Below are 24,535 nucleotides of genomic sequence, written 5' to 3'. Positions count from 1 at the left end.
TTTCTTCTTAATAAAAAATAAATTTTGATTCAGAGTTATCATTATATCATTTTTTTTAAATGCATGCAAAAAAAAAAAAAAAATTTAAAAGGGATAAGAGAGAATATCTCAAAGAAAATGGGAAAAATTTTCAATTTGGTTAATTATGCTAACTGCAGGGGCAAAAAAAAAGTTGGTAATCCTTTACTCTCTGCTACATGAATAGATGAATGATGAACATGTCAGGCAAAATGAAATTGGTAAAGGTTGATAGGAAAACCCCCCATGGAGAGAGTGGGTTTTGGGTTTTGAGCTTTTGAACTTTTGACCTAGGCTTTGAAAGTCTTTCCTTTTTCCATGTTTGGCAAAATGGTCGGAAAGCTTGACCCAAAAAACTATAATCATTTCCCTCAGCTCTTCCATGAAGAATTCAAAAGGCTAATATGGAAAGGAGAATTTTCTTCCCAATCTCTAAGAATTCTCTTTCTAAGTAATTGATTATCCTTTTTCCTTGGTCGTTAACGCCCACCCTTTGGGAAAAACCTACCATTGCTTGGAACTCTCCCTTCAATCCACTTATTTTGACGTTTGACATGTTCCTAAAAGCCATGTAGCATGCCAATAAAGCTCTCCTCCTCAACCCCATGTACAATTCAAACACGGCTCCTCCATTCCAGAAGAGATTATTTTCAAATTTTATGATGTCATCCCTATGATATCATCCCTGTGTCCTTGTTAATTTTTATTTTTTATTTTTTTTTAAAAAACGTTTATGTACTAATTTTAAAATTTGAATAGGAATTTATGTGTCTGTTGAGTCACCACCAACACAAATTCACTGTTCAATTGTTGCATTCCACCTTCCATTTTAAATTTCTTTAAAGACCCCATTGATGTTGTTTTGGCCTGTACCCCAGCCTTTTGAGGCCCCCCCATTAGACACTTTCACTTTGAAGTGAGTCCTGACGATGCAGACATTGATATTTTGGGCACCTTACCTCTGTATATAATGTAACTCGGCCTGCCCTTTCCAACTCCGTCGTTCTTTTATGAGTCAGGCCAAGATTACTTAATTATTAAACTTAGGACAAGATTAAAAGTAGAGAGAAGATTCAGGCATCAAGTGCCCCACCCCACCGTCCATACTATACATCATATTGTTCTATAATAATCCAGGTGCCAGGCTCTAATGATTTATAACAATAACGATGGTCTATGTAAGACGAAACTAATGACCTGGACCCAGCCAATGAAAGAAACTTGAAGATGTGGAGAATGGAGTAAACTGTTGTTAAAGACTATAATTTATTGATATTTTGTTATTAATTATGGATTTGGTAGTGATAATTGGAGACTAGTCTTTTTCTCATCCTCCACCTACTCTCTCTCTTCACAAGATATAAGTGAATAGAGAATGCTATGACACCACAAAACCATGAAAAACTCTGCATTCCTAGAAAGAAAAGGCCGTGAACAAGAATTACCTAACCTAACCACGATGATGCCAGGGAACATAGCTGCAGGATGGGCGAGTCTGGGCTCGACTGTTGCCAGTTTCATGTTCTTCTGGGCAGTCTTCAGGCAGTTCATTCCGTATGAACTACGCCTCCACTTGGAAAACTTGACACATAAAATCATGGGCCTTTTTCATCCTTACATCCAGATTTCCTTCCATGAGTTCACTGGAGATCGGCTCAAGCGCAGTGAAGCCTACACTGCTGTTGAGGCATACCTCAGCACAAATTCATCCAAGAATGCAAAGAGACTCAAGGCTGAGATAGCAAAGGATTGCAGCAGTCTAGCGCTCAGCATGGATGAACATGAGAGAGTGACTGATGAATATCGTGGGGCAAAAGTTTGGTGGGCTGCCAGCAAATTAGTTCCACCAGCACGGTCGTCAGTTTCTTTTTATCCAGAAAAAGAAAAGAGATATTACAAGCTCACATTCCATAAGAAGTACAGGGAGATCATGACTGACAATTACTTGGAGCATGTAGTGAAGGAGGGGAAGGAAATCGGAGTAAGGAACAGGCAAAGGAAGCTTTACACCAACTGCAGCAACCATAGATGGCCAAGCCACAATCAGCCTATGTGGAGCCATGTGGTATTTGAGCATCCAGCAACATTTGAGACAATCGCTTTGGAACCAGAGAAGAAGCAAGATATCATTGATGATCTCTTGACTTTTAGCAAGAGCAAGGATTATTATGCAAGGATCGGGAAGGTGTGGAAGCGGGGTTATCTCCTTTATGGCCCACCAGGAACTGGTAAATCCACCATGATTGCTGCAATGGCTAATCTATTGAGCTATGATGTTTATGATCTTGAGCTTACAGCAGTGAAGGACAACACCGAGCTGAGGAAGCTTTTGATTGAGACAACCAATAAATCTATTATAGTGATTGAAGATATAGATTGCTCGCTTGATCTTACAGGTCAGAGGAAGAAGAAAGAGGAGAAATCCTCTGAAAGCCAGGAGGATGAGAAGGTGAAGGAAATTTCCAGGAAGGACAACAGGGAAGAGAGCAGCAAAGTCACCCTCTCAGGGCTTTTGAATTTCATTGACGGGCTATGGTCTGCTTGTGGAGGGGAGAGGCTAATCGTCTTCACTACAAACTATGTGGAGAAGCTGGACCCCGCACTAATAAGAAGGGGTCGAATGGACAAGCATATTGAGTTCTCCTACTGCAGTTTCAAGGCATTCAAAGTGCTAGCAAATAATTACCTGGGTCTTGAGACACATCCACTGTTTGAAATGATTCAACAGTCAATGGAGGAGACCAATATCACGCCTGCTGATGTTGCAGAGAACCTCATGCCCAAATCCCCAACAGAAGATGCAGAGAAATGTCTTTTAAACCTAATTCGAGCTCTTGAAGAAGCAAAGGAAGAAGCAGCTAAGAAAAAAGCTGAGGAATTGAATGACACACAGGCAAAAAAAGATGAGACTATTCAGTCACAAGAGATCAACTGATCAAGCAGAACAAATAAACTGAAAAATGTATCATGCAATGGTCATGCAACTTTATAACTGAAATAATTCATGTATAAAATGTTCTTGGATGCCAAAACTGTCGTGTATCAACAACCTGTTTGAAAACCAAAGGATGTTTAACATCTAAATCAACATATTAAAAACAAATTAGCAGCACAAGCAGTTTCATTCATGCATTTTCATCAGAACATTAAGGTCATGTCCATGAACAAATAAAACTAGACAATCCAAAAAATGTGGTTACTTCATAGCAGTAGAAGGATTGACAAAAAAAATTGAAAATTGGTTACCTTTTGAGGGAGGATGGTTTTGTTACAAGGAATTCAGTATCTAATCTGATCATTTCGTCTACTGACCCAACCAACCCAAATGCTCAGAGGCGGACCATTGTCATGATCATGAATGATAAAACAAGGGAGCCTGAACATCTAAAAGCAAATCTTTCAGTAACAATATCAGTTAAAGGGTTATTGTACATCGACTGGATAAAGAAAAGGCTAAAGAACTCCCAACAAATTCCCATTCATCTGTCGTAGGTTTCTTTGAATGTAGACATACTAAAAAATGACTACCCAATCTACATAATTCTCAGCATCATATTGCTCCCTGCTGCAAATCATGAAAGAGTTACATCAGGTAGTGGCTTGATTACGCCAAGGAAGGACTCTCTAAGCATTACTTCCTCCATGGGCTTATCACAAAATTTATAAATTTACTATCATACATTTAGCTTCCCTGAGAAAAACTACAACCCTCGCTTTGTGGCAGAAATGGAAGCTTTAGAAGTCATTTGTATCATCTTTCAGTATTGTGTTTGGACCATCATCAAAACCAGAACCAGGGGCAAGCTCATTTAGGTCAAGAAAACGCCTTTTTCGTACACCTTCAGCTTCATCTTGTACTGGGCTATTTGATTTCTCAGAAGGTTGATTTATCTCTTTTTCTACTGTTTGAGGATAATTCTCAACAGGCTGATCAACCTTCAGTTCCTGATCATCATCATTGTCATCAGAATCTTGACTTCCCATAGAATACTCAACCTTATCACTTTCATCTGAGCGCCCATCTGATGCATTTGATTTCTCCTGTTTTAATGACTCCGTTTCTGATTCTGACAAATCATATTGTCGGTAATTTATACGGTTTCTGGTGGCCCTTTTACTCCGTCTTAGGCCTGACTGCAGCTCATCAACTGACCTTAATTTTGTTTCCCTCCTAGTACGGCCTGGCAACTTCTTAAACCTTTGTGGCCCATCACTATCCTCACTGATACTTAAGGACTCCTCTTCTTCTTCTTCCTCCTCCTCATCTTCAGGATTTTCTTCATCCCAACGGTACTCTTCATCCCCTTCAGAGCTGCTGGACAGCTTCCGCTGTTTACGTTTCCTCAAATATTCCTCATCATATACAGCTTCTCCGACTATATCATCATCACTGTCAAAGTCAGCATCATTATCTGAAACTGCTTCAACAAATTCCTTCTCTGAATATCGTTGAGGCCTTTGTCTTCGCCGATTGCTACATGTAGCTCAGATTTAGCATATCAGGAGATTTAAGACACCAAAAGAAATTCAGAAAAAGAGAAGTTCAACATACCTTCGGTCCAAGGGTTCAGATTTATGTTCATCATCAATCTCATCATAATCAGGTGATTTTGGAGACAGTGCATTGAAATTAACATGTTGAGGAGCTTGTGAAGGACCACTCCATCTACCATTTGTAGAAGGCTCAGGTTTTGTAACACCCTCTCTTCTAACAGTAGGTTCTGGGGATGGTGGTTTCCGTCTGTTTTACAAACAGGGAATGACAACAGTAAGAAAAAAAGTACATCAAATTGGTATAAAAGATAGAGAGAAGTGATAAACAGATGGTATGAAATCCAAATCCTATATTGAAACATCATATAGTGGTGTCTAGTGGTGAAATTCATACTTGGTAATTTTGATTGCCTCATTGATTGACCGGTCATAATCATCTGCAAAATCATGACATAACAATCAGATATCCAAATAACCATCCTCATGTGAATAATATCAGCAGAGAAAAAACAGTTCCCCACTATGATGGGGTCATCTAGCAGCACCATTGGCCAACATCTTAAGAGCTCAGGGTAGAAGACTAGAAAGGGAAACTCACAAGACCAAAAGAGATATTTGATGTCACCATTGGAAAGAATTTTCTTTTACCAAGAAAAGCCATAAACTCCTTTTTAATATTCAAGAAACAATATAGGCTATGTTTGGGAACTGCTCTTAACAACATTTTTTTTGTTTGTTTGTTTTTGTTTTTGAGAATACAAAAACATAAAAATATGTTTGGCTAGTCAGATTTTTGAGAATTTTTATGAAAACATGGTGTTTTTTTTTAAACACATTTTAATTGGTTTAAGTTGCTTTCATTTGTTTTCTAAGGCTGTTTTAAAAAATAATTATACAAACATAGAAAGTGATTGAAAATAAAACACTACATATAAATGTTATTTTTAAGAAATATTTGAAAATTCAGAAATCATTTGAGAACATTTCAAGTTCCCAAACGGGTTTTTGTTTTTAAAAAACATCCAAGAATTGTTTTTTACAATTATTCTCAAAATTTGTTTTCCAAGACTTATTTTTGAAAATGTTCCCAAACAGACCCATAATTTCCATTTTACTAATTCACTTTTATATCACAAGCCAAATGAAGAGCATACTTGGGGGTTTTTGTAATGGGTGAAGACTTGCAATTTGTGATGGTACATAAAGCATGAGAACTAGGCACCTCACAGGCTATGAGACTTAAGAATATAAGAATATAAGAATATATGGTCTTGATGCATCGATAACCAACCCAGGAACATAAGATAAGTCCCCATCAAGTAAGCAACAGGAGAATGGTGTCTGGTCAACATGTCAATTACTTCCATCCAATCATTCAAGAAGCAATAGGGAAAAGAAAAAACATGCGGGGGACAAAAAAAGAAAGAGTGGCAGAAAAGAAGAGCTTGAAACAGTCGACAATCACTGGGTTGTAAATGGTGGGCAAATCACCTAGGCAACCTTCAAATAGTGGTTCATGTATTATTTGCAGCTGTTCTTTGAGAGAAGAACAGATAAGGGAATGCAAGTCAACTGACATAAACTTAAACAAAATGAGCATTAGCCTATTTCTGCATAGATTTCATGTCCTCTTGTTACCTGTTTCAATTCAAAATTTTACAAGGAATCACAGGCCAACAAGACAAGGTCACTTGATGCAGTCTTACCAAATGTATAGGTGACAGGTTTTCTGTCGCGGAGTGAACGTCCTGGGGCAAGCCCATCCACACTCAAGAAGTTATCAAGAAGAAGAGCTTGTCTATGTTGTTTTTTCAGCATCCTCTCTTTCCTCTGTTCAAACAATAATCAGAAAAAAAGGAGTTCATCATTTGATCATGAGACACAATTCAAGAAAATGATATAGATTCAAATATTAAACTTTTTAGTCAAGAAACAACAGAGTACCTTGTGGACCTTCTCAATCTCAGGAAGCATGTCATTCTTTAACTTCTTCCCTAGTGAAGCTTCTGTTCTATTTTTACTTGAGAAAAGCTTTTCCTGTGAGTAGCATGAACAATTTTTAAAAAGGGAAGAATGGCAGAACTGCGTCACATCATCTAATGTTTGGCAGCAGATTTGGAACTTGGAAGTTCATCCAAGTGCCACAATGAAGGGCCATTAAGCAACAAATTTTTTCATCATCAACACTAGAATAAAAGTTACGAGAAAAAGATCAGGAATCCTCCCCAAAAGTACAAAAAGCTGATCAAAATGTAAAGAACCCAATATTATTTGCAAAGAATATTAACAAGGCTACGGAGTTACTCAAATCTGAAACTCCAACTAACATATGAGATCAACTTCTAAACAACAGAGCATTTCATAACCTTGATAAAAAACTACACCTCAATTAGGCTCCACATCCAATTATTTAGATTCACATTCCAATTCTATCCTGCTTAAGTTTACCTCCTTCACCAAAGAGAGCAACCACTTTTAGCATCTAGTTTTCCACTCTCCTTTCTAAAATGCAAACCAAAAGAAAAAAATTTAATAGATTTTTATCAAAGGGAAAAAATAAATAATTAATTTTGTGTGCTTTTGATATCCACCATATTCAAAATGGGGGTTGATAAAATACAAAACTTTCCTACAATAAATGATGCAAGGCCAGCCTCACCAAGAATGACCACCCAAACTGGATATTCAAAAACCTCCATCATGAACATATTATCTTTCCTCTTTTCATAACAATATTCAAGCATAAGAAGCTTTAGTTCCAATTGAGAAGAAAAACCAGAAAACTCACTTCTGAAAAGTGTGCTTTACAACTAAGTTCCTGTTGAAGATATTGAGATGGTTTGTTTGAGTCTACCAATGTAAAATGCTGCCTTCTTTTCCTTTTCACATATCAATTTTATTAAGAATGTAAGGTGTTTTCAGGCCTCACTAAAGTGGGTTTTTTATCCCCATAGACATGCCCAAGCTTCAAAATACACATAGAAAAATGATTAGAGGGCCTACTGTGTTTGGTTTGCGCACAAGAACAACATCCAACACGACCAAAAAGAATTCCTCAATGACATGTAATTAGAATTGAAACATGGTATGATCTTGTAGACTTTCCAGGATGAAGGCAATGGAAAATGAGAAACAGGTAAATAACCTTAGCTCCACCTTGTGTAACTTATTTGTTATATGGAAATAAAACTTGCCAGTTGTGCCATCATTACACATCCTGCAACTTTAACACTTACACGACGGTAAAACTCATGGCAGACAATGTAAGGTTTCTTATTTTGCAGCGTGGTAGGCCTAGTGCTTCTCCAACTTAGAACAAACGCAGGAAACACTACTATTTTCAGGGTTGTACCTTGAACAAGTTTCACATAGAATACTAACCTGAATAATCATAAAAAGCAGGAACTAGTCACTTCCCCTTAACTGCAAACAATATGAGGCCCATTGGAAAAGATACTTATGGTTTTAAATTCCTCAGTGGACTCCAGGGTTTGTAATCTCATTCTTTTAATAGCTCTCTGGCATTTAATCTCACAACTATCTTGATATGCAAGTTGAATTTAAAAGACAAATATATAAGAAAATTAATGATCAATAATAATACATTGGTGGGACTACTTAAAACAAAGAAGCATTGTAGGAGACTTCCTGGAAACTATGGAAAAAATCTAACCTCAGTACAAGAGGAGAAAAAATGTAACATAAAACGTGCTTTAGCTCAGGATTTTGGCCAAAATCAAAAAATGAAATGAGTGGATTATACATATTGTTGAAATGTCAATGCTGCATAATTCTAATGGAGATGCAGGTTAGAAAAGAAACGGTTGAAACACCCAATCTGCAGGCATATGTGTGCATTTGAATGAGAGGAAGGCAAATTTCAAAGAGTTGCTGAAAAGCTGGTGGCAGGGTTTTAATTTGAGTGGTTCCTTTAGCTTTATTTTGTCAGCAAAGTTGAAGGCTCTAAAGACCAACATAAAAACCTAGAATAAGGAAGTGTTCGAGAAGGTTGGGGCTGGCTAATAAGAGCTTGGCTCTGCATAAAGTGTCTTTCTGGGATGAACAAGAGAAATCAAGAGTTTATCAGTGGAGAAGGTGAAGGCTAGAAAGGAGGCAAGGGAGGAACACAAGAAATGGGCCCCCATGGAGGAAATTTCCTAGAGACAAAAATCTAGATAAGTATGGTTAAGGGATGGACAATGGGCTTTTTCCATAGGATGGCTAATTCTCACAAAAGAAGGAATTGTATGACTAACATCAACATCAACAAGACCTAGTTTTCAAAGGAGCATGAGATTCAGGAGGGTGTGGTTAGCGCTTTCCTACGTTGGAATATTAAAGGAGGACTGAAGTTTGCAAGGATAGGGGGCCCTCTCTTGCTGATCGAGTTTGAGAATAAAGATGAGGCAGACAAGGTGCTTTTAAGAGGGAACAGATGGTTCAAGGAATCGACTCTGCATTTGGATAGGTGGGACCCAAAAGTGGGGTGTTCTCAAAATGGCGAAAGAGCCGAGAATGCTTGGGTAAGAGTCATGGGATTGCCGTTGCATCTTTGGAGTCAGGAAGCCTTCAGAAAGATAGGGGACTGTTGCGGGGGGTTCGCCGAAGTGGATGTAAATACTGCAAATCTTAAGGAACTAAGGTGGGCCAGAATTTTAGTGAGATATGCAGGTGTAGATTGGCCGAGTACCATGCAAGTAGTAGTGGGATCTTTTTGTTATGCTCTCCAGCTATGGTGGGAGGTGAAACCAGGCTTGTCGGAAGTGGTCCCGGCCATTAGAAAAGAAAAGGGCAAGGAGCGGGAGGTTAGGGATGACGGAGAAGGAGATACACGTGCTGGATTCAAAAGGGTGGGAGAAAAGACGTATGGGGAACCTGCAAAAGTGGCTGAGCAGTACAAAGCAGACGAAGGAAGCTGCAACACGAAAGTTCAGCCTTCTGGTACTGTGCCGAGAGCAGTATCAGAGGCTGACGGGTCAAAAGGAGACCGATCTTCAGTTGGGGGGAGGAGTTTGATCTCTGGGTCTGGAGAAAATAGGCCACTGGGCCGGCAAGGTGAATCGGGCTGGGTAAGAGAGCCCGTTGAGGAGGGCCAAGGGTTTAAAAAATCAGAGATAATGGGCCGGCCCAATTTGAAGCTTTTTAAAGGCCAGGTGGGGGAGGTAAGACCCATTTTGGAGATTGCAAAAGGGGTTAGGGCTCCCGATGGGCGTCGCAGTGGTGGCGGAGAGCAGGAGGGGGATTTGTTTGGGTCTAAGCTTGGATCGTCTTGTCCGGCTGTCAATTCCTCAGAAATCACTGACGAGGCGTTATTGGAGGAGGCCTCCAGGTATTCCGTTCAAACCTTTTCTCCTCTCTCATCTCTGGGGAAACGGGATATCTCTCTCTCTTCTACTCCTTCTGGGTGGGACGGGAAAGGTGTAGTCATGGCTAGGAATTCCGACCGGGGAATAGCTTCAGATGACGAAGGGGGAGTAGTTATGGACCCGCTACGGATGATTTTGGCGGACGGAAGGGAGGCTGAGGTTTCGGAAATGGTGGGCAGAGAGGATGGGAATACCGAGGAGTTATCAGTAGGGGCTTTGGGAAGAGTCTCCCATGAGGACAAGGAGGAAAGGGGCAAAGAGGGGGAGTTGTGTTGGCAGTCTAGTAGTCTGGCTAATTTTAGCCGCTATCTAGGAATGCCGACGGAGGGATTTGAAGGGGAAATATTGTTCTTGCTCAAGAGAATGAAAGAGAGGAAGATTCAAAAAGGTAAGGTGGATGGCACAAAGAGGAGAAAATTAGAGACGTCAAAATTCGAAAGAGAATTGAGAAAATTGGAGTGGACTGTGAACTATATTGGAGGTGGAGGAGGAGGTGAAGGAGGGGGAAGCACAAGTAGGTCTAAATGAAGATCCGAATGCTCACCTGGAATGTAAGAGGGGCTAATAATTGTGACAAAAGGAAGGTGATCAAAGCCTTGATTAGGAAAAATAGGGTGGACGTGGTCTGCCTTCAGGAAACTAAGATTCAGGAAATGTCCACGGGCATTGTTCGGAGCTTAGGAGTGGGTAGGTTCTTTGAATGGGGAGCTATAGATTCAAGGGGAGCAGCCGGAGGAATAGTGGTGATATGGGACAACAGGTTGCTGGAGCTGATTGACATGCAAAAAGGATTGTTCTCCATTTCGTGCACTTTTAAGAGTTGCGAGGATGGTCTTATATGGATGTTTACAGGGGTTTATGGGCCAACTTTAAGGAGGGAGAGGGAGAGTTTTTGGGAAGAGCTGGGGGCCATTAAGGGGCTCTGGAATGGGCCGTGGTGCGTTGCCGGGGACTTTAATGCCATACTGAGACCGGAAGAGAGCAACAGAGGAGGGAGATTGAACTCAATTATGAGAAGGTTCGCAGAAGTGAAAGAAGAGCTGGAGTTAAAGGACCTGCCCATGGTGGGGGGCCCTTTTACATGGACTGGAGGAGCGGGTAGTCAGTCTTGTTCAAGGTTGGATCGATTTCTGGTTAATGAGGAGTGGGATAGCCATTTTGGAGATGCGAGGCAGTTTCTCCTTCCAAGACCCGTGTCAGATCACTTCCCGATTCTTATGGATGGTGGGGGTATGAGAAGAGGCCCTATCCCGTTTAGATTCGAGAATATGTGGTTGAAAGCAGAAGGTGTAAAGGATCTATTGAAGCAATGGTGGGAGGAAGGCAGATTCAGTGGATCTGCAAGTTTTATCTTGGCTGAAAAATTAAAATTTATGAAGGCTAAGCTGAAGGAATGGAACAGAAACAGTTTTGGAAGGGTTGAATATAGAAAGAATACGACACTGGAGCAGATGGAGTATTGGGATGCAAAGGAGAAAACCAGCAGGCTATCATTGGAAGAGCTGGAAGCCAGAAACGAAGCGAAAGAAGAGTATAAAAAATGGGTCTTACTTGAAGAAATCACGTGGAGGCAAAAATCCAGGGAAGTGTAGCTGAAAGAGGGAGATAGAAATACCGGTTTTTTCCACAAAATGGCCAACGCACATAGGAGGAGGAATAATGTGGACAGAATTAAGATCAACGGAGTGTGGCTCACGGAGGAAAATGATATTAGGGAAGGGGTCGCCAACGCTTTTAAGATGTTGTCTAACCCGGGGGATTGGAGACCTTCTGTTTCTGGGCTGCAGTTTGAGATGTTAGAGCCTTTGGACGTCAGTGCATTAGAGTCTCCTTTTATGGAAGAGGAGGTGTTTGACGCCCTAGTGGGATGTAATGGGGATAAAGCCCCGGGGCCAGATGGATTCTCTATGGCATTTTGGCTTTTTGTGTGGGATTTCGTGAAGGCTGATGTGATGAGCTTCTTTAAGGAGTTTCACGAAAATGGCAAATTCGTTAAAAGCCTAAATGCAACATTTATGGTCTTAATTCCAAAAAAAGTAGGGGCTGAAGATTTAGGGGATTATAGGCCTATAAGTTTGGTGGGAAGCTTGTATAAGTGGCTGGCCAAGGTTTTAGCCAATAGGCTAAAAAAAGTGGTTGGAAAGGTGGTCTCCAAAGCTCAAGGGGCGTTTGTGGAAGGTAGACAAATCCTAGATGCAGTGTTGATAGCCAATGAAGCCATTGATTCGACCCTGAAGAATAATGAGAGCGGCATCTTGTGCAAATTGGACATAGAGAAGGCGTATGATAAAGTGGACTGGAATTTTATTCTCACAATCATGAAGAAAATGGGTTTTGGGGAGAAATGGATTAGGTGGATTCGGTGGTGCATTTCCACTGCAAGTTTCTCAGTGATGATCAATGGAACCCCTACGGGCTATTTTCAAAGCTCCAGGGGTTTGAGGCAGGGCGATCCCCTTTCCCCCTATCTCTTTGTCATTGCTATGGAGGTCTTCAGTATTTTCATTAAAAGGGCAGTAGAGGGAGATTTTTTATCTGGTTGTAGGGTTAAAGGTCGGAGTGAAGAAGGGGTCCTAATTTCCCACTTGTTGTTTGCTGATGATACACTGGTGTTCTGTAAACCTTCACAAGATCAGTTGACTTACCTCAGTTGGCTTCTCATGTCGTTTGAGGCTGTTTCAGGATTGAGGATAAATTTGGAAAAAAGTGAATTAATTCCAGTAGGGAGGGTGGAGTGTATGGATGATCTTACTGAGGAGTTTGGATGTAGTATGGGTAGTCTTCCAACCACCTATTTGGGGATGCCCCTGGGTGCTCCTTTTAAGTCAGTCACAGTTTGGGATGGAGTGGAAGAGCGCTTCCGAAGAAGGTTAACTATGTGGAAGAGACAATACTTGTCTAAGGGAGGAAGGGCGACTCTCATTCGTAGTACTTTATCGAATTTACCCATCTATCTAATGTCATTGTTGTGCTTACCAAGCTCAGTTAGACGAAGATTAGAGAAAATCCAAAGGGATTTCCTTTGGGGTGGGGGCAACCTGGAACATAAGCCCCATTTAGTAAGATGGGAGCTGGTGTGTTTAAGCAAGGCGAAAGGAGGCTTGGGGGTCAAAAGCCTATCCCTCCTTAACAAGACTCTTCTTGCTAAATGGAACTGGCGTTTCGCAAATGAGAGAGAGGCTTTGTGGAATCAAGTGATTAGAGGGAAGTATGGAGAGGCTAGAGGGGGATGGTGCTCGCGGGAAGTAAGAGAGGCTCATGGTTTGGGTTTGTGGAAAGGAATTAGGGCGGATTGGAAGTTGGTGAGTGATAGGATGGCTTTCACAGTTGGTAATGGAAGAAGGGTGAGCTTCTAGAGGGATAGATGGTGTGGGCAGTCTCCTCTATGTATGACCTTCCCTTCTCTTTTTGCTTTGACGGTTGAGAAGGAAGCGTGGGTGGCAGATATATGGGATCCCTTGGCTCAGGGGGGTTGGGGGGGTTGAAACCCCTGTTTTTTAAGAGCGTTCAATGACTGGGAGGTTGAGGAGGCAGAAAGATTTATGGAGAGGATTCAGAGTAAAAGAGTTATTGAGGATGTGGAGGATATGGTATCTTGGACTGAAACAAAGAGCGGTAAATTCTCGGTCAAGTCTCTTTATATAGCTCTTGAAGCGGGTGGTTCGTCTTTGTTTTCTTCAAGCTTTATTTGGAATGCGAATGTGCAGCCCAAGATTAGTTTCTTCGCATGGGAGGCCACGTGGGGCAAAGCTTTAACATTGGATCTAGTCCAGAAAAGAGGATGGGCCTTGGCGAATAGATGTTTTATGTGTCTTGAGAATGAGGAGACCATAAACCATCTCCTTCTTCATTGTCCCAGGACGAGGGTATTATGGGATCTTCTCTTTGCCTTATTTGGGGTGTTTTGGGTTTTGCCCTTTTCAGTTAAAGAGACACTTCTGAGTTGGAATGGTTTTTTCATGGGCAAAAATCGCAAGAAGGTGTGGAAAGCTGCTCCTCTTCATATTTTTTGGACGGTTTGGAAGGAGAGGAATCGATTGGCTTTCAAGGATGAGTCGGTGTCAATTCAAAGATTGAAACAATCTTTTATTCTTACGCTATGGGCTGAGGCTAAATTGTTCATAGAGCCCTCTAACTATAGCTAACTTTATTGATTGGTTGGGCTCTAAGTAGGCTTGTGGCAATAGGCGTTTTGTCTTTTGGCCTTTGATGGCGGGTGTATAGGTTTTGTATACTTAGAGTCGCTATTTTAGCATCTCTTTCTCCCTTTTTTCTTTAATGAAATTCATTTACTTATCAAAAAAAAAAAAAAAAAAAAAATCCATTGCACCCTATCCTCCTCCTCCATGATCAGTTTCTGACCACACGGGCATAGCAGAAAGCCCTCCACCTCTTCCATCTCCCAATCATTAAAGGACCTAGTAAAGCAAGGACTCCAATTCAACCCCCTCCCCCGCTGCCCATACCAAACATCCTTCACTGAAGCTTCTTGCAGAAAGCCCTCCACCTCTTCCATCTCCCAATCATTAAAGGACCTAGTAAAGCAAGGACTCCAACTCAACCCCCCTTGTCCCAGACCAAACATCCTTCACCGAAGCTTCTTTTGGATCAGCTAAAGCGAACAAGGGAGGGAAGGAAACACACAAAGGGGCATCCCTACACCAAGTATCCTTCCAAAAACTCGCCTTTTGGCCATTCCCCACCACAAAGGAGAGTTTACTGCTAACTAAGTGTTCGAACTTCCTAATTGCTTTCCACAACCCTACACCATACTCCTCTCTTACATCCCGAGAACACCACCCTCCTCGTTCCTCCCCAAATTTCCCCCTAATTACTTGGTTCCATAAAGCCCCTCTCTCATTTGCAAAGCGTCAACTCCATTTGCAAAGGAGGGCCTTATTGAGTGTAGAAAGACTCTTAACCCCCAAACCCCCTTTTCTCTTATCAAGACAAACTGTTGCCCATCTTACTAAGTGAGGCCTCCGGACTAAAGCCCCACCTCCCCACAGGAAATCTCTCTGAATCTGCTCCAACCTTATCCTGACTCTCCTTCGCAATTGAAGAATAGACATAAGGTAAATAGGCAAGTTGGACAACGTACTCCTAATCAAGGTAATTCTCCCTCCCTTAGAAATATATTGACGTTTCCATACAGCTAGTCTCTTTCGGAATCTCTCCTCCACTCCATCCCAAATTGCCACAGACTTGAAGGGGGCACCCAACGGCATCCCCAAGTAAGTGGAGGGTAAACTTCCCACCTTACAACCAAGATCAGAAGCCAACTCCTCCACATTGCCCACTGGGAACAACTTACTTTTATCCAAGTTAACTTTCAGCCCTAATATAGCCTCAAACTACATAAATAACCAACTCAAGAACGTGATTTGGTCCTCGTTGGTCTTGCAGAAAATCAGAGTATCATTAGCAAAAAGCAAATGAGAGATTTTAACTCCTTCTCCCCCTCTACCCCTAACCTGGCAATGTGACAAAAAACCTCCATTAACAGCTCTTTTTATAAGGCAGTTGAGTGCTTCCATCACTACCACAAACAAATAAGGCGAAATAGGGTCTCCCTGCCTTAGACCCCTAGAGCTTTGAAAAAAGCCCAAAGGTGTGCCATTAACCAAAACTAAAAATCTAGCAGTAGACACACACCATTTTATCCACCCGATCCATTTCTCACCAAAACCCATTTTTTTCAACACCAAAAACAAGAAAGGCCACTCCACATGATCATACGCCTTCTCTAAATCCACATTAAAACATTATTATTAGTACCAATCAAAAGAGGATGCCCCAAAATACACAAAAAGTATGCAAAGAGGGTTGACATGTAGTAAAAGGAGAAAGAAACAACCACCACCACCACCAATAATAATAATAATCATCCCTTTATCTAGAACCCAATGAATCACCTAGATCTATCATAGACATTAGAGCCGCATCCAAGGATCTTCTAGCACAAATCAAAAGGGTACACAAGATTGATATTTTAAAAGCCTGATCCTATTCCAAATTTTCAAATGACCCTATCATTGCTCTCTTTCCAAATAGGCACAAAGGAAATGCTTCCATGACACCTTCCTATGCTTTTTCCCACAAAGCTACCATGCCAACTTAGAATGTCTCTAACTGAAGAAGACAACACCCACTACACTCTAAATAGGGAGAATAACAAATGCCACAAGATCCTTTTAAACAATCCAAGTACACATGCACCGAACCACCCAAGAAAGTGCATGATAAGGTGCTGTGCAAAACCAATAACGGTGCCATAAAACCAATAATGGCACTATAAAATTTAAAGCCTATAGTTCTGTTTTCAAGGACCTTCTAAATTGAAAAGAAAGATACATAATGGTTTAAATATATTGGTCCTTCCACTAGTTTCATGGTGTATGTTACTGGCAAGTTATGTGAATTTAGTTGGTAAGACAAGGCAAGGAATCAATGCAAATCAGTGAACATCTCCCCCATTCTTCATTTACCCCTTCTCTGTGAGGAAGCTACTTGGGGCAATTTGGGGTCTCATAAATTATTCCCACATCTATGAAGATTAGCTTTCTAGTTGGAGATGCAGAGATTTGAGTTCTAGAAAGCATAACAAGGCAACTCTACAGAGTGTTTGGTTGGAAAGATTATGGTAATTTTGCACCAGATATCCAGGAAGTTGGCATTAATTAATTTCCATAGCTGCATTATATTCATAACTAATATTTATATCTGGTAAACATTGGATCCCAAAGTCCAAACCACCAGTCCTTACTCTTATGAAACATAGCTCCAGCCTACAACATCATATCTAAGGTTGTTACTCATGCCTCTCCAGAAAAAGGAGGAAGGGGGGCGAGGGAGGGGAGGGGAAGCTTTGCAGCTTCTCCAATATTCCACCACTAAAGCAGGAATACAAGGTATAAACTTGTTAATGAGAGTAATCCTTCCTCCACTAAACAAAAACCTGAAATACCCAATCAGAGAATTCATTCACTTCTTCCCAACAGAAATGCCAAAATAGATCTACCCAATGGAAGGGCAATACAAGCAGAAGTTATTTACCCACCTGACAACTCAAATCCAAATGAAGCCCTCCAATATTTAAAACCACACCAACTCTCAGAATTTGAAGCTTTAATGAATAATCTTGAAACTATTTCAAAACATCTAATACTAATGGTGCATCTAAAAGTTATAAATGCAGATCATCACACAAGAAAATGTCAGCTGAAAACTGCAAAAGAGGAATCCTCAGGCCACATCTTAAGTCACAAAAAATGTGTCCAAATTTCCATTATTCTAACAGAATACATACAGAATCGAGGAATGCAAAATGATTCAATAGCTGTTGGTATGGGTTTCCTCCTTTCAATTTGATCCAGAAATTGCAAAAGGTGTTTTCCAAGAAAAACAGATAATTTGGTAGCTCCCTAATAAATGAATCATCTAGTGTTTAATATGGAAAATTCATAATAGGTCATCAACATGAATGAACAATTTTTCTCACTTACAGACACATCTTGAAATTCATCCAAATTAGTTGCAACCGTCTCCCACTGGTAAGATGCATTGGGAAGGCACTGGGAACCCTTGACCTTTGCTTTCTTCACTTCAACTTTCCTTATCTCCCGGTATAATCGATGACCAATAATAGGATCATCTTCATACCTACCAACAACAAACAAGAAACAACAGCACATAAACTTAAACCGCAGAAGAAGGCATGAAATACAAAACCATGCACTGAAAATTATTGTCATTCTACTTATCAGAAAGAATGAAAGTTTTCAGACCTTTTATGTTGGTAAAAACTATAACAAGAATAATAATAACCACAAAGATACAACCTATGCTAACCTGATTGATTAGCACAAGCTTATTATTTTACCAGTAAGAAATTCCATGTGAATCACCCCCTACTCGTTCTTTACGAAATGCTGACAGTTGAACACCATGTTTAATTGAGTTGTCAATAAAGATCCGGATATCTTCTTGCTACAAAATGAGAAAATCATATTCAATTCCTTTCATTAATAGCATAATACTAAAAACATTAAGAAAAATTTTCAAAGCATATAGCGTGTGACAAATTTTCAAGATCTGAACGTGTAATTTGGGTTTGAAAATTTTGGCCTAAAAGGAATATATAAGATATTATTTTGTATCATTATAATATCATTAATTACCTATGAAAAAATCATTATAATATCATTAAATGATAAAAAAATCAAAAAAGAAAAAATATATATATCAGAAATGCAATTGATCTTCCAATTAATGTAATGTGAAAAAAAGAATGCCTTGAAAAAGTAACAGAACCATGTCGCGAGAGGGGACCTAGACTGGCAAAACCTTTGCGGGAAACTAACTTCCTCCTTCAATAGATTCTGTTGGGTGCAGGTCTTTTTTTTTTGTTAATTCTTAGCACAAGTTGCTTCTATAAGAATTTGTTTTGGGCTCTTTCATTTGGGGCTTCTTTTTTTTTTTTGCTTTATTTTGTTTTTGGTTTTTTTTTTTTTTTTTTGGTGGGGGGTGGGGGTGGCTGTTCTTATGGTGATTTATGGATTCATCCTCTCCTTGTCTCCTAATTCTTTCTTTGAAAAAAAAATTCAGTTCCATCAACAATTATGCATGCATATATGTAACATTCACATATAAAAAAATTTGTTCTGAACTTTGGATTTATGCCAGCAACATCAACTATTAAGCAATTTTCTATCTAGTGGCTATGAGTTTCATGGAAAAGTTCTAGAGAAAAGAAGAAAGACCTTAATATGTTCCTTATGACAAAGAAAAAGAGTCCTCAAATAGATTATGTGGTTAGCTGAGGAAAGAAAGAATATCAACTTATAATATCAATGTGATAAAGTACACTTAAGATGGAACAGCAACTTGCATGACAATGGGAGAGATAAGTGTATCAACGAAGTTGCAAACAATAGCCATACATCAAGGTTTTGCATTGAACCTACTTTGCATGGGTTCAGGTTTTGTGTTGAGTGCATGTATGTGTTTAGGTGTTTGATATTTCACACACCCAAATTTTAGGACAGAGGGACTCAGCTGAAAATGATCTCAATAACAGGTATGAGTAATTAGATATGACACAATAGAAGAAAAATAAATCATAAGCAAAGATACCTTTGAAAAAAAAAATGTTAATTTTTCTTTCACAAAATTGAATCAAAAAGTAAAAAAAATAAAAAATCAAGCAGCCATATATACCACTGAGAAGGATCTCATACCCATACCCATATCATGTATTTTTTTTTTTTTTTTGGATAATGTTCTATATCTCCTGGCACTTAAAGACAACATAACCACACCCATATCATGTAACTGTCAACACAGTTATGCCAGATGAAGTTGAGGAGTTTAAGTATCCTAGCATTGAACTTCTTCTCACATTGGGTATAGATAAACTTGCTAACCATACTTTATAAGATGTTCAATAGCGCATGCTCTTTGCTAATAAAAGTAAAGTACTTAGCTCAAAAAACTGATGTACAAAAGTTAACTCTAATTAGAATAATAGTGGGATGGCTATACATCATGCAACACTAAGAAGGAATATCTTGTTTCTTATGATAGCATAATGATAGTTTAAGTCCACAAGACTACAAAATGACTCCAGTTGGACATTCCCTATGGAATATAGCATGATGGGTGATGTGGAGAAGTTCTTCAATAGTGTTGTGTTTTTAACAAGAAAAATGTTTTTAGCAATCAAAAGGCAACATGTTCAACAAATGTGTAGCCAAACAAGCTGTGTGATAGCCAAAATAAATAACAAGGTGAAAGCATTTTATGAAAAGTTAGAGATGAAAACTGACAACAATTGAGGATTAAATGAGGAAAACCATTTAAGGTTCAGTCAAATGCAATGAAGCTAATAAATGCACAATGCCTCAAAGTCTGTGGGCCTTGATGTTTTCCCTCTTCAATACATTGTCAGCGCACTGCCATAGTCAGTCAGTCTTTGATAAGATGGAAAGGAACTGAGGGAAAGTGCTCCTCTGGACCTATTTTCATGCATTTGGGAGGCAACTAGGGAATCTTTTAGGAGGTGGAGCTGTTGGAGTTAGTTTGGACAACCGATTAATCAAGTCTTCATTTTCTTGGACTAAGGATTTTCTAGTGGAGGTTTGCTTATCTGTTTTTTATTTTATTGAAAAGGTGGAGTTGACTGGGGGGCTGCCATTCCAGCCTTGTGGTTAAGTTCTTTGCTTCTTTATTTTTGCTTTAGGGTGTCCATGTATACTTTTGTGTAGTAAGATCCACTCTTGATGGTGCTCTTATCACCAAATGAGTAATTGATTCAAGTTTGAGGGCACCCATAAGAGGAAGGCCAAAGGATGTCTATCAAGGCAATACGTAGAGCTGAATGGTGAAACTGATTCATACTGGCTTTGTTAAGTTTGAGCTTAACCCGTATAAATCAGCATAAAAGAATCAAGAGCAAGGGGCTGTGGCAAAAAGGATGCATAGACTTGATATTGTGTCCAAAACTTCCAAACTGATTAGAGGTGAAGTTCAGTGAGATTACAGTAAATATTATCATATACTATTGCAAAGCTAAACTAGTTAGGCAGCAAGTAGTTAAACTGAGTGAAGTAAGAAAGAACTCTACTGGAAATAGTGATACCTCAACCCGAATGTCACATAATGCTTTCAGGATCACCACACGAACCCCAGGATCAAGAGCATTATACATTCCAACCTCAGCCCTAACAAATTAACATAACAAAATTCATTAACACACAAATATTCATAAAATTGAGTACTCCAAAGATGGTTACTCACCCTTGCGAAGCAACAATGGGTATCTCCCCTTCTGCAACCTGCAACCAGATGCCAAGCACATGTTAGCTTACTAATAGCTACAAAAGGGATATGCCTATGGCAAAACATATCTAATATCAATTTGAAAAGGCACAGTGATCCTGTTACCCAATGCCACCAGTCTCTCAATTTTCTGCATAAAACGGTAACCCAAGTACCACGTGTAAGTGCCATTCGTGTAACAGGAGGGATTGCCTATACAAAACAAATCAGAATTTATAAGCAAAGTCAGCTGCAGCAGTACATCTGTGATATAATTAAACAAAATATTACTTTGCATATCAGCACAAGAACAAGATCATAACAGGGTTATATCGAGAGAAAATCACATCTTTAATCATCATTTTCAATAAGTGGATAATTTCAGAATGCCTATATTCCATATCAACGATGTAAACTGGTAACTTTTCAGAATTCAAAACTCTGAGCTTCGACTATTAACCATCAATTATCAATATCTTTTTCAGAGCACCATTCAGAAGAGTAAGGAAATCTTACAGGGGTATGAAGTCTTGAGATGATATAGGGTTTAGAAAAAAAAAACATTTCCCTTCAAACATCATTGTCCTTCTGAGTATAAAGAGCAGTTTTAATTTGTGAGCATGGTTTTTTGCCAACAATATGCAAAGATAGTTTAGGTTTTTAGGGAGTATTATGCTTTTCTCATACTTGATCAGCATTTGTACCTTTTAGAAGGTTTGTTGGTCCTTTGTATTTATCATCTCATTGCAATGAAAACTGATGTTTCTGATCAAACAAAAAATTATATCACAAGCGTTGAGAAAAAGGAAAGTTTTCCAGAGAGAACTTAATGAAACCCACAGCCCAGCATCCCAGCCATGACTCTGAGTAATGAAGGAGCTTTAGAAGAGACTTCTCAATACTGGACAATTGTTTTAAACATTAAGTCCTGGAAAACCCTCAACAGTTCTCTCTGTCGCATAATTAATAGTTACTCTCTCTGAGAGAGTACCACATAAAGATTGGGGAATTGGGAAGAGGGATCTCTTACCAAAAAAGGTGTTCTCTCCCACTCAAACTAATCTGTTAATATATTTTCTTCAGAAAAATTACATCTGCAGGATAACCCAGACACTGCAAGACCTCAAGATACAAAGTGTGTGTCTCAAGCAATGGGAAAAGGGGATTTGAAAAGAGGTAAGGAATGAGACAAAACCTTGGCAGAGAAAAGTTTGGCCATAATAGAAATCATAGCATCATTGGATATTGCAACGAGTAGAATAGTAAATAACTAAAAGATAAAATTAAAGATTAAAAATAAATCACCTCCAAGGTACAGCTCCTTTTTTTTTTTTTTGATAAGTACCTCCAAGGTACAGCTCCTTGTTTCACTCTTTACCTTCTATTGTAACAAACTATTCCAGTTTAGTAGTAGAAACTGGTAGAACATACATTACTCATATAGGCTATTCCACTTTCATGTGGGATTAAATACCCGTGCAAACAAACCATTGCCTATGAGAAGCCTCAAGAGGAAATTAAAAGCTTAAACATTGGCCTCAGAGTTGTGAGGATCCTATCTCTTTAGCTAGCATGGAAATCACTACCAAGAAGGAAAATTTAGGAGTTAATATTAAGAACATTGCAATTGTCATGAGAAGGTCACTTGGCAGGTGCTTTTGTTCTAATCACTATTGTCCGTCCCCTTAATTAATTACATTCACTAAGTTCCCACCATTCTGCCATGCATTTATGTATATATGCTTCAACAGAACTCAAAACTTATTATCTTGTATTCAAGCCTAATCTAACTACATGTCTGGTCCTAAAAGTACCTACAAACAGCAAGCTTACCACCCTTCTTTCTTCCAGCTAATTTCAAAGTAACTAGCATCAATTTCTTTAAGCTATGTTTGGTTCCCGGAAAATTTGAGGGAAAATTTGAGGGAAATAAATTTGAGAGGAAAAGTAGAAGGAAAAATTGAAGGAAAATAAAAAATAGATTTAAAAATAAATCATTATTATATACTACTTCAAACTCATTTAACTTATTTTAACTCTTTAATATAAAAATTAAATAATTTTAAACGCATAGTTTTCTAATTAATTTTAATTATATTTGATTTTCTTTGATAATTTCTATTTGACAAACAAACATGAGAAAATCATTTTCCTTATCATTTTCTTTTCCTTGATACTTTCCGAGAACCAAAAATAACCTTACCTAACAAAACCTTTCACCGAATCCCCATAGCCCTACACTTTGTGGAATCTGTAGCACTTGTGCATATCTTAAGGCACTTCACTTAGAATTATGGTACATTCATGCTTATGGGTTGTTGGGCAATTTAAACTCCTCGAGGAAACACTTCCGAGCTTAGAAATAGTAAGAACTACAAGAAACAAAGATAAAGAAACTATCTTAATGCCAAAACATTTCTTCTACTATGGTTAAAATGTAACACAAACACCATAGAACTAGAATTGAATTACACACACCATACCGTGAAGCCATCAGAACTCTTCACAAGCATTTAAACATGAAAAACAAAACTAATAAGCACATTCATGTTTTAGAAGCAAGCACAGCATGAATGAGAACTATACTAATAACAATAAACATTATCAAAACCTAAAGTTGTATACATGAAGCTCAATCCCCAAAACAAGGTAAAGCAAAAACACAATTTTTTTAACTTCAAAAACACAAAACCAACCTTCAATAAGGGAATATGTATATCAGACAAAGTGTTGTTGGGCGTAATCAAAGCTGTCTCGAACTCTTCAGCGGAGAATTCCACTGCAATATTCAAAAGGGGCCTAAAAACCTACAACACAGAAAGCAAAAACCATGAACCCTAACACACCAAAAAATAAAACCCAAATAGAAAAAAATCAAATTTCAAAACTTGGGAAAGCTCACATGCAAGAAATTGAGTATGGAAGCCAACTCCCACATGGAACGGAGGGTCCAGCGCGGCAACTGCGAGGGCGGAGGCGAGTTCACGAGCGGCGTCACGATCTTGCTGGCGCATTGCTGCTGCTGCTGCGGCGACTCTTCGTTCCGCTCCTTCTTGGCCGGCTTCGACCGGCGCTCGATCACCGGCGGGTCCGCGTAGAGTCGCGCCGCAGCCCTGGTCGTGCACGCGCGAGGCGGACGCTCCTTCCTTGTGACGGCGGGGGCGGGGATTGCGGCGGCGGTTGTGGTGGTGGTTTGGGTGTCGTTTTGAGGGGTGGGAGTGTCGTTTTGGGAGTGGGGTTGAGGGGAAGATCGGTGGTTGTGGATCGGAGGGGAAGAGGATTGGGACATGATGGAGAGATCAGAGGAAGAGAAAGAGGGTTTGTACGGATTATGGTGGGATTACATGTAGGAGATCGCAGCTTCGCATTGGAGCAGAGGAATTATACAGAGAGAGGAGTGGTGATTGTAGAGAGAGAAACCAAAGTGGAGGTTCCAATACGACAAGGGCATGGCTAATCTCTCTTTCAGTTTCTTGCCCTTTCTCTCTGTTTCTCTCTTTGCTTCTTTATTTTCTATGACTGAGAAAATATGAAACCAAACACAACCAAATTCTAGAGAGAGAAAGATGAGGGTGGAGAGAGAAGGAAGAAGAGAAGAGGGACAGCACCAGGAATTCGGTCTGGTTTTTTTTTTTTTTTTTTCCCCCTTTTTTCTTTTTCTCGGGTAAATCTTGTTTTTAATTTTCCCTGTTAAATCCAAAATTATTTAAATATTTTAATTTCTTTTTGTGGGATAATTTTCCTTTCCCTTTTTTTTTTTTTTTCCTTTCCCTTTTTTTTTTTTTTTTTTAATTTGGAGGCTGGGGCTTTACTGTTGAGCCTTTTGGGATGTGTAAATT

The 24,535-nt window shown here is 39.4% G+C and overlaps 2 protein-coding genes across 2 annotated transcripts; one reads left to right on the top strand and one right to left on the bottom strand.

Moving 5' to 3' along the window:
- Nucleotides 1-1,415: 1,415 nt before the first annotated feature.
- On the top strand, nt 1,416-3,084 carry LOC117903931 (AAA-ATPase ASD, mitochondrial-like). Its single transcript, XM_034816440.1, has one exon. The coding sequence runs from the start codon at nt 1,478-1,480 to the stop codon at nt 2,951-2,953; it is 1,476 nt and encodes a 491-aa protein (XP_034672331.1). The 5' UTR covers nt 1,416-1,477; the 3' UTR covers nt 2,954-3,084.
- A 150-nt stretch (nt 3,085-3,234) lies between these two features.
- On the bottom strand, nt 3,235-24,300 carry LOC117903929 (DDT domain-containing protein DDR4). The gene is made up of 12 exons (XM_034816439.1): nt 23,599-24,300; nt 23,393-23,503; nt 20,823-20,909; nt 20,676-20,713; nt 20,518-20,599; nt 17,761-17,867; nt 17,384-17,540; nt 6,457-6,549; nt 6,219-6,342; nt 4,907-4,949; nt 4,571-4,759; nt 3,235-4,492 (listed from the first exon to the last, which is right to left on the bottom strand). The coding sequence occupies exons 1-12, from the start codon at nt 23,983-23,985 to the stop codon at nt 3,754-3,756; spliced, it is 2,157 nt and encodes a 718-aa protein (XP_034672330.1). The 5' UTR covers nt 23,986-24,300; the 3' UTR covers nt 3,235-3,753.
- Nucleotides 24,301-24,535: the final 235 nt, after the last annotated feature.

This window comes from Vitis riparia, chromosome 17 (genome assembly GCF_004353265.1).
Source record: "Vitis riparia cultivar Riparia Gloire de Montpellier isolate 1030 chromosome 17, EGFV_Vit.rip_1.0, whole genome shotgun sequence".
NCBI classification, from domain to species: Eukaryota; Viridiplantae; Streptophyta; class Magnoliopsida; order Vitales; family Vitaceae; genus Vitis; species Vitis riparia.
The sequence above is the reverse complement of the archived record's forward strand: the minus strand, read 5'-3'. Positions and strand labels throughout refer to the sequence as shown.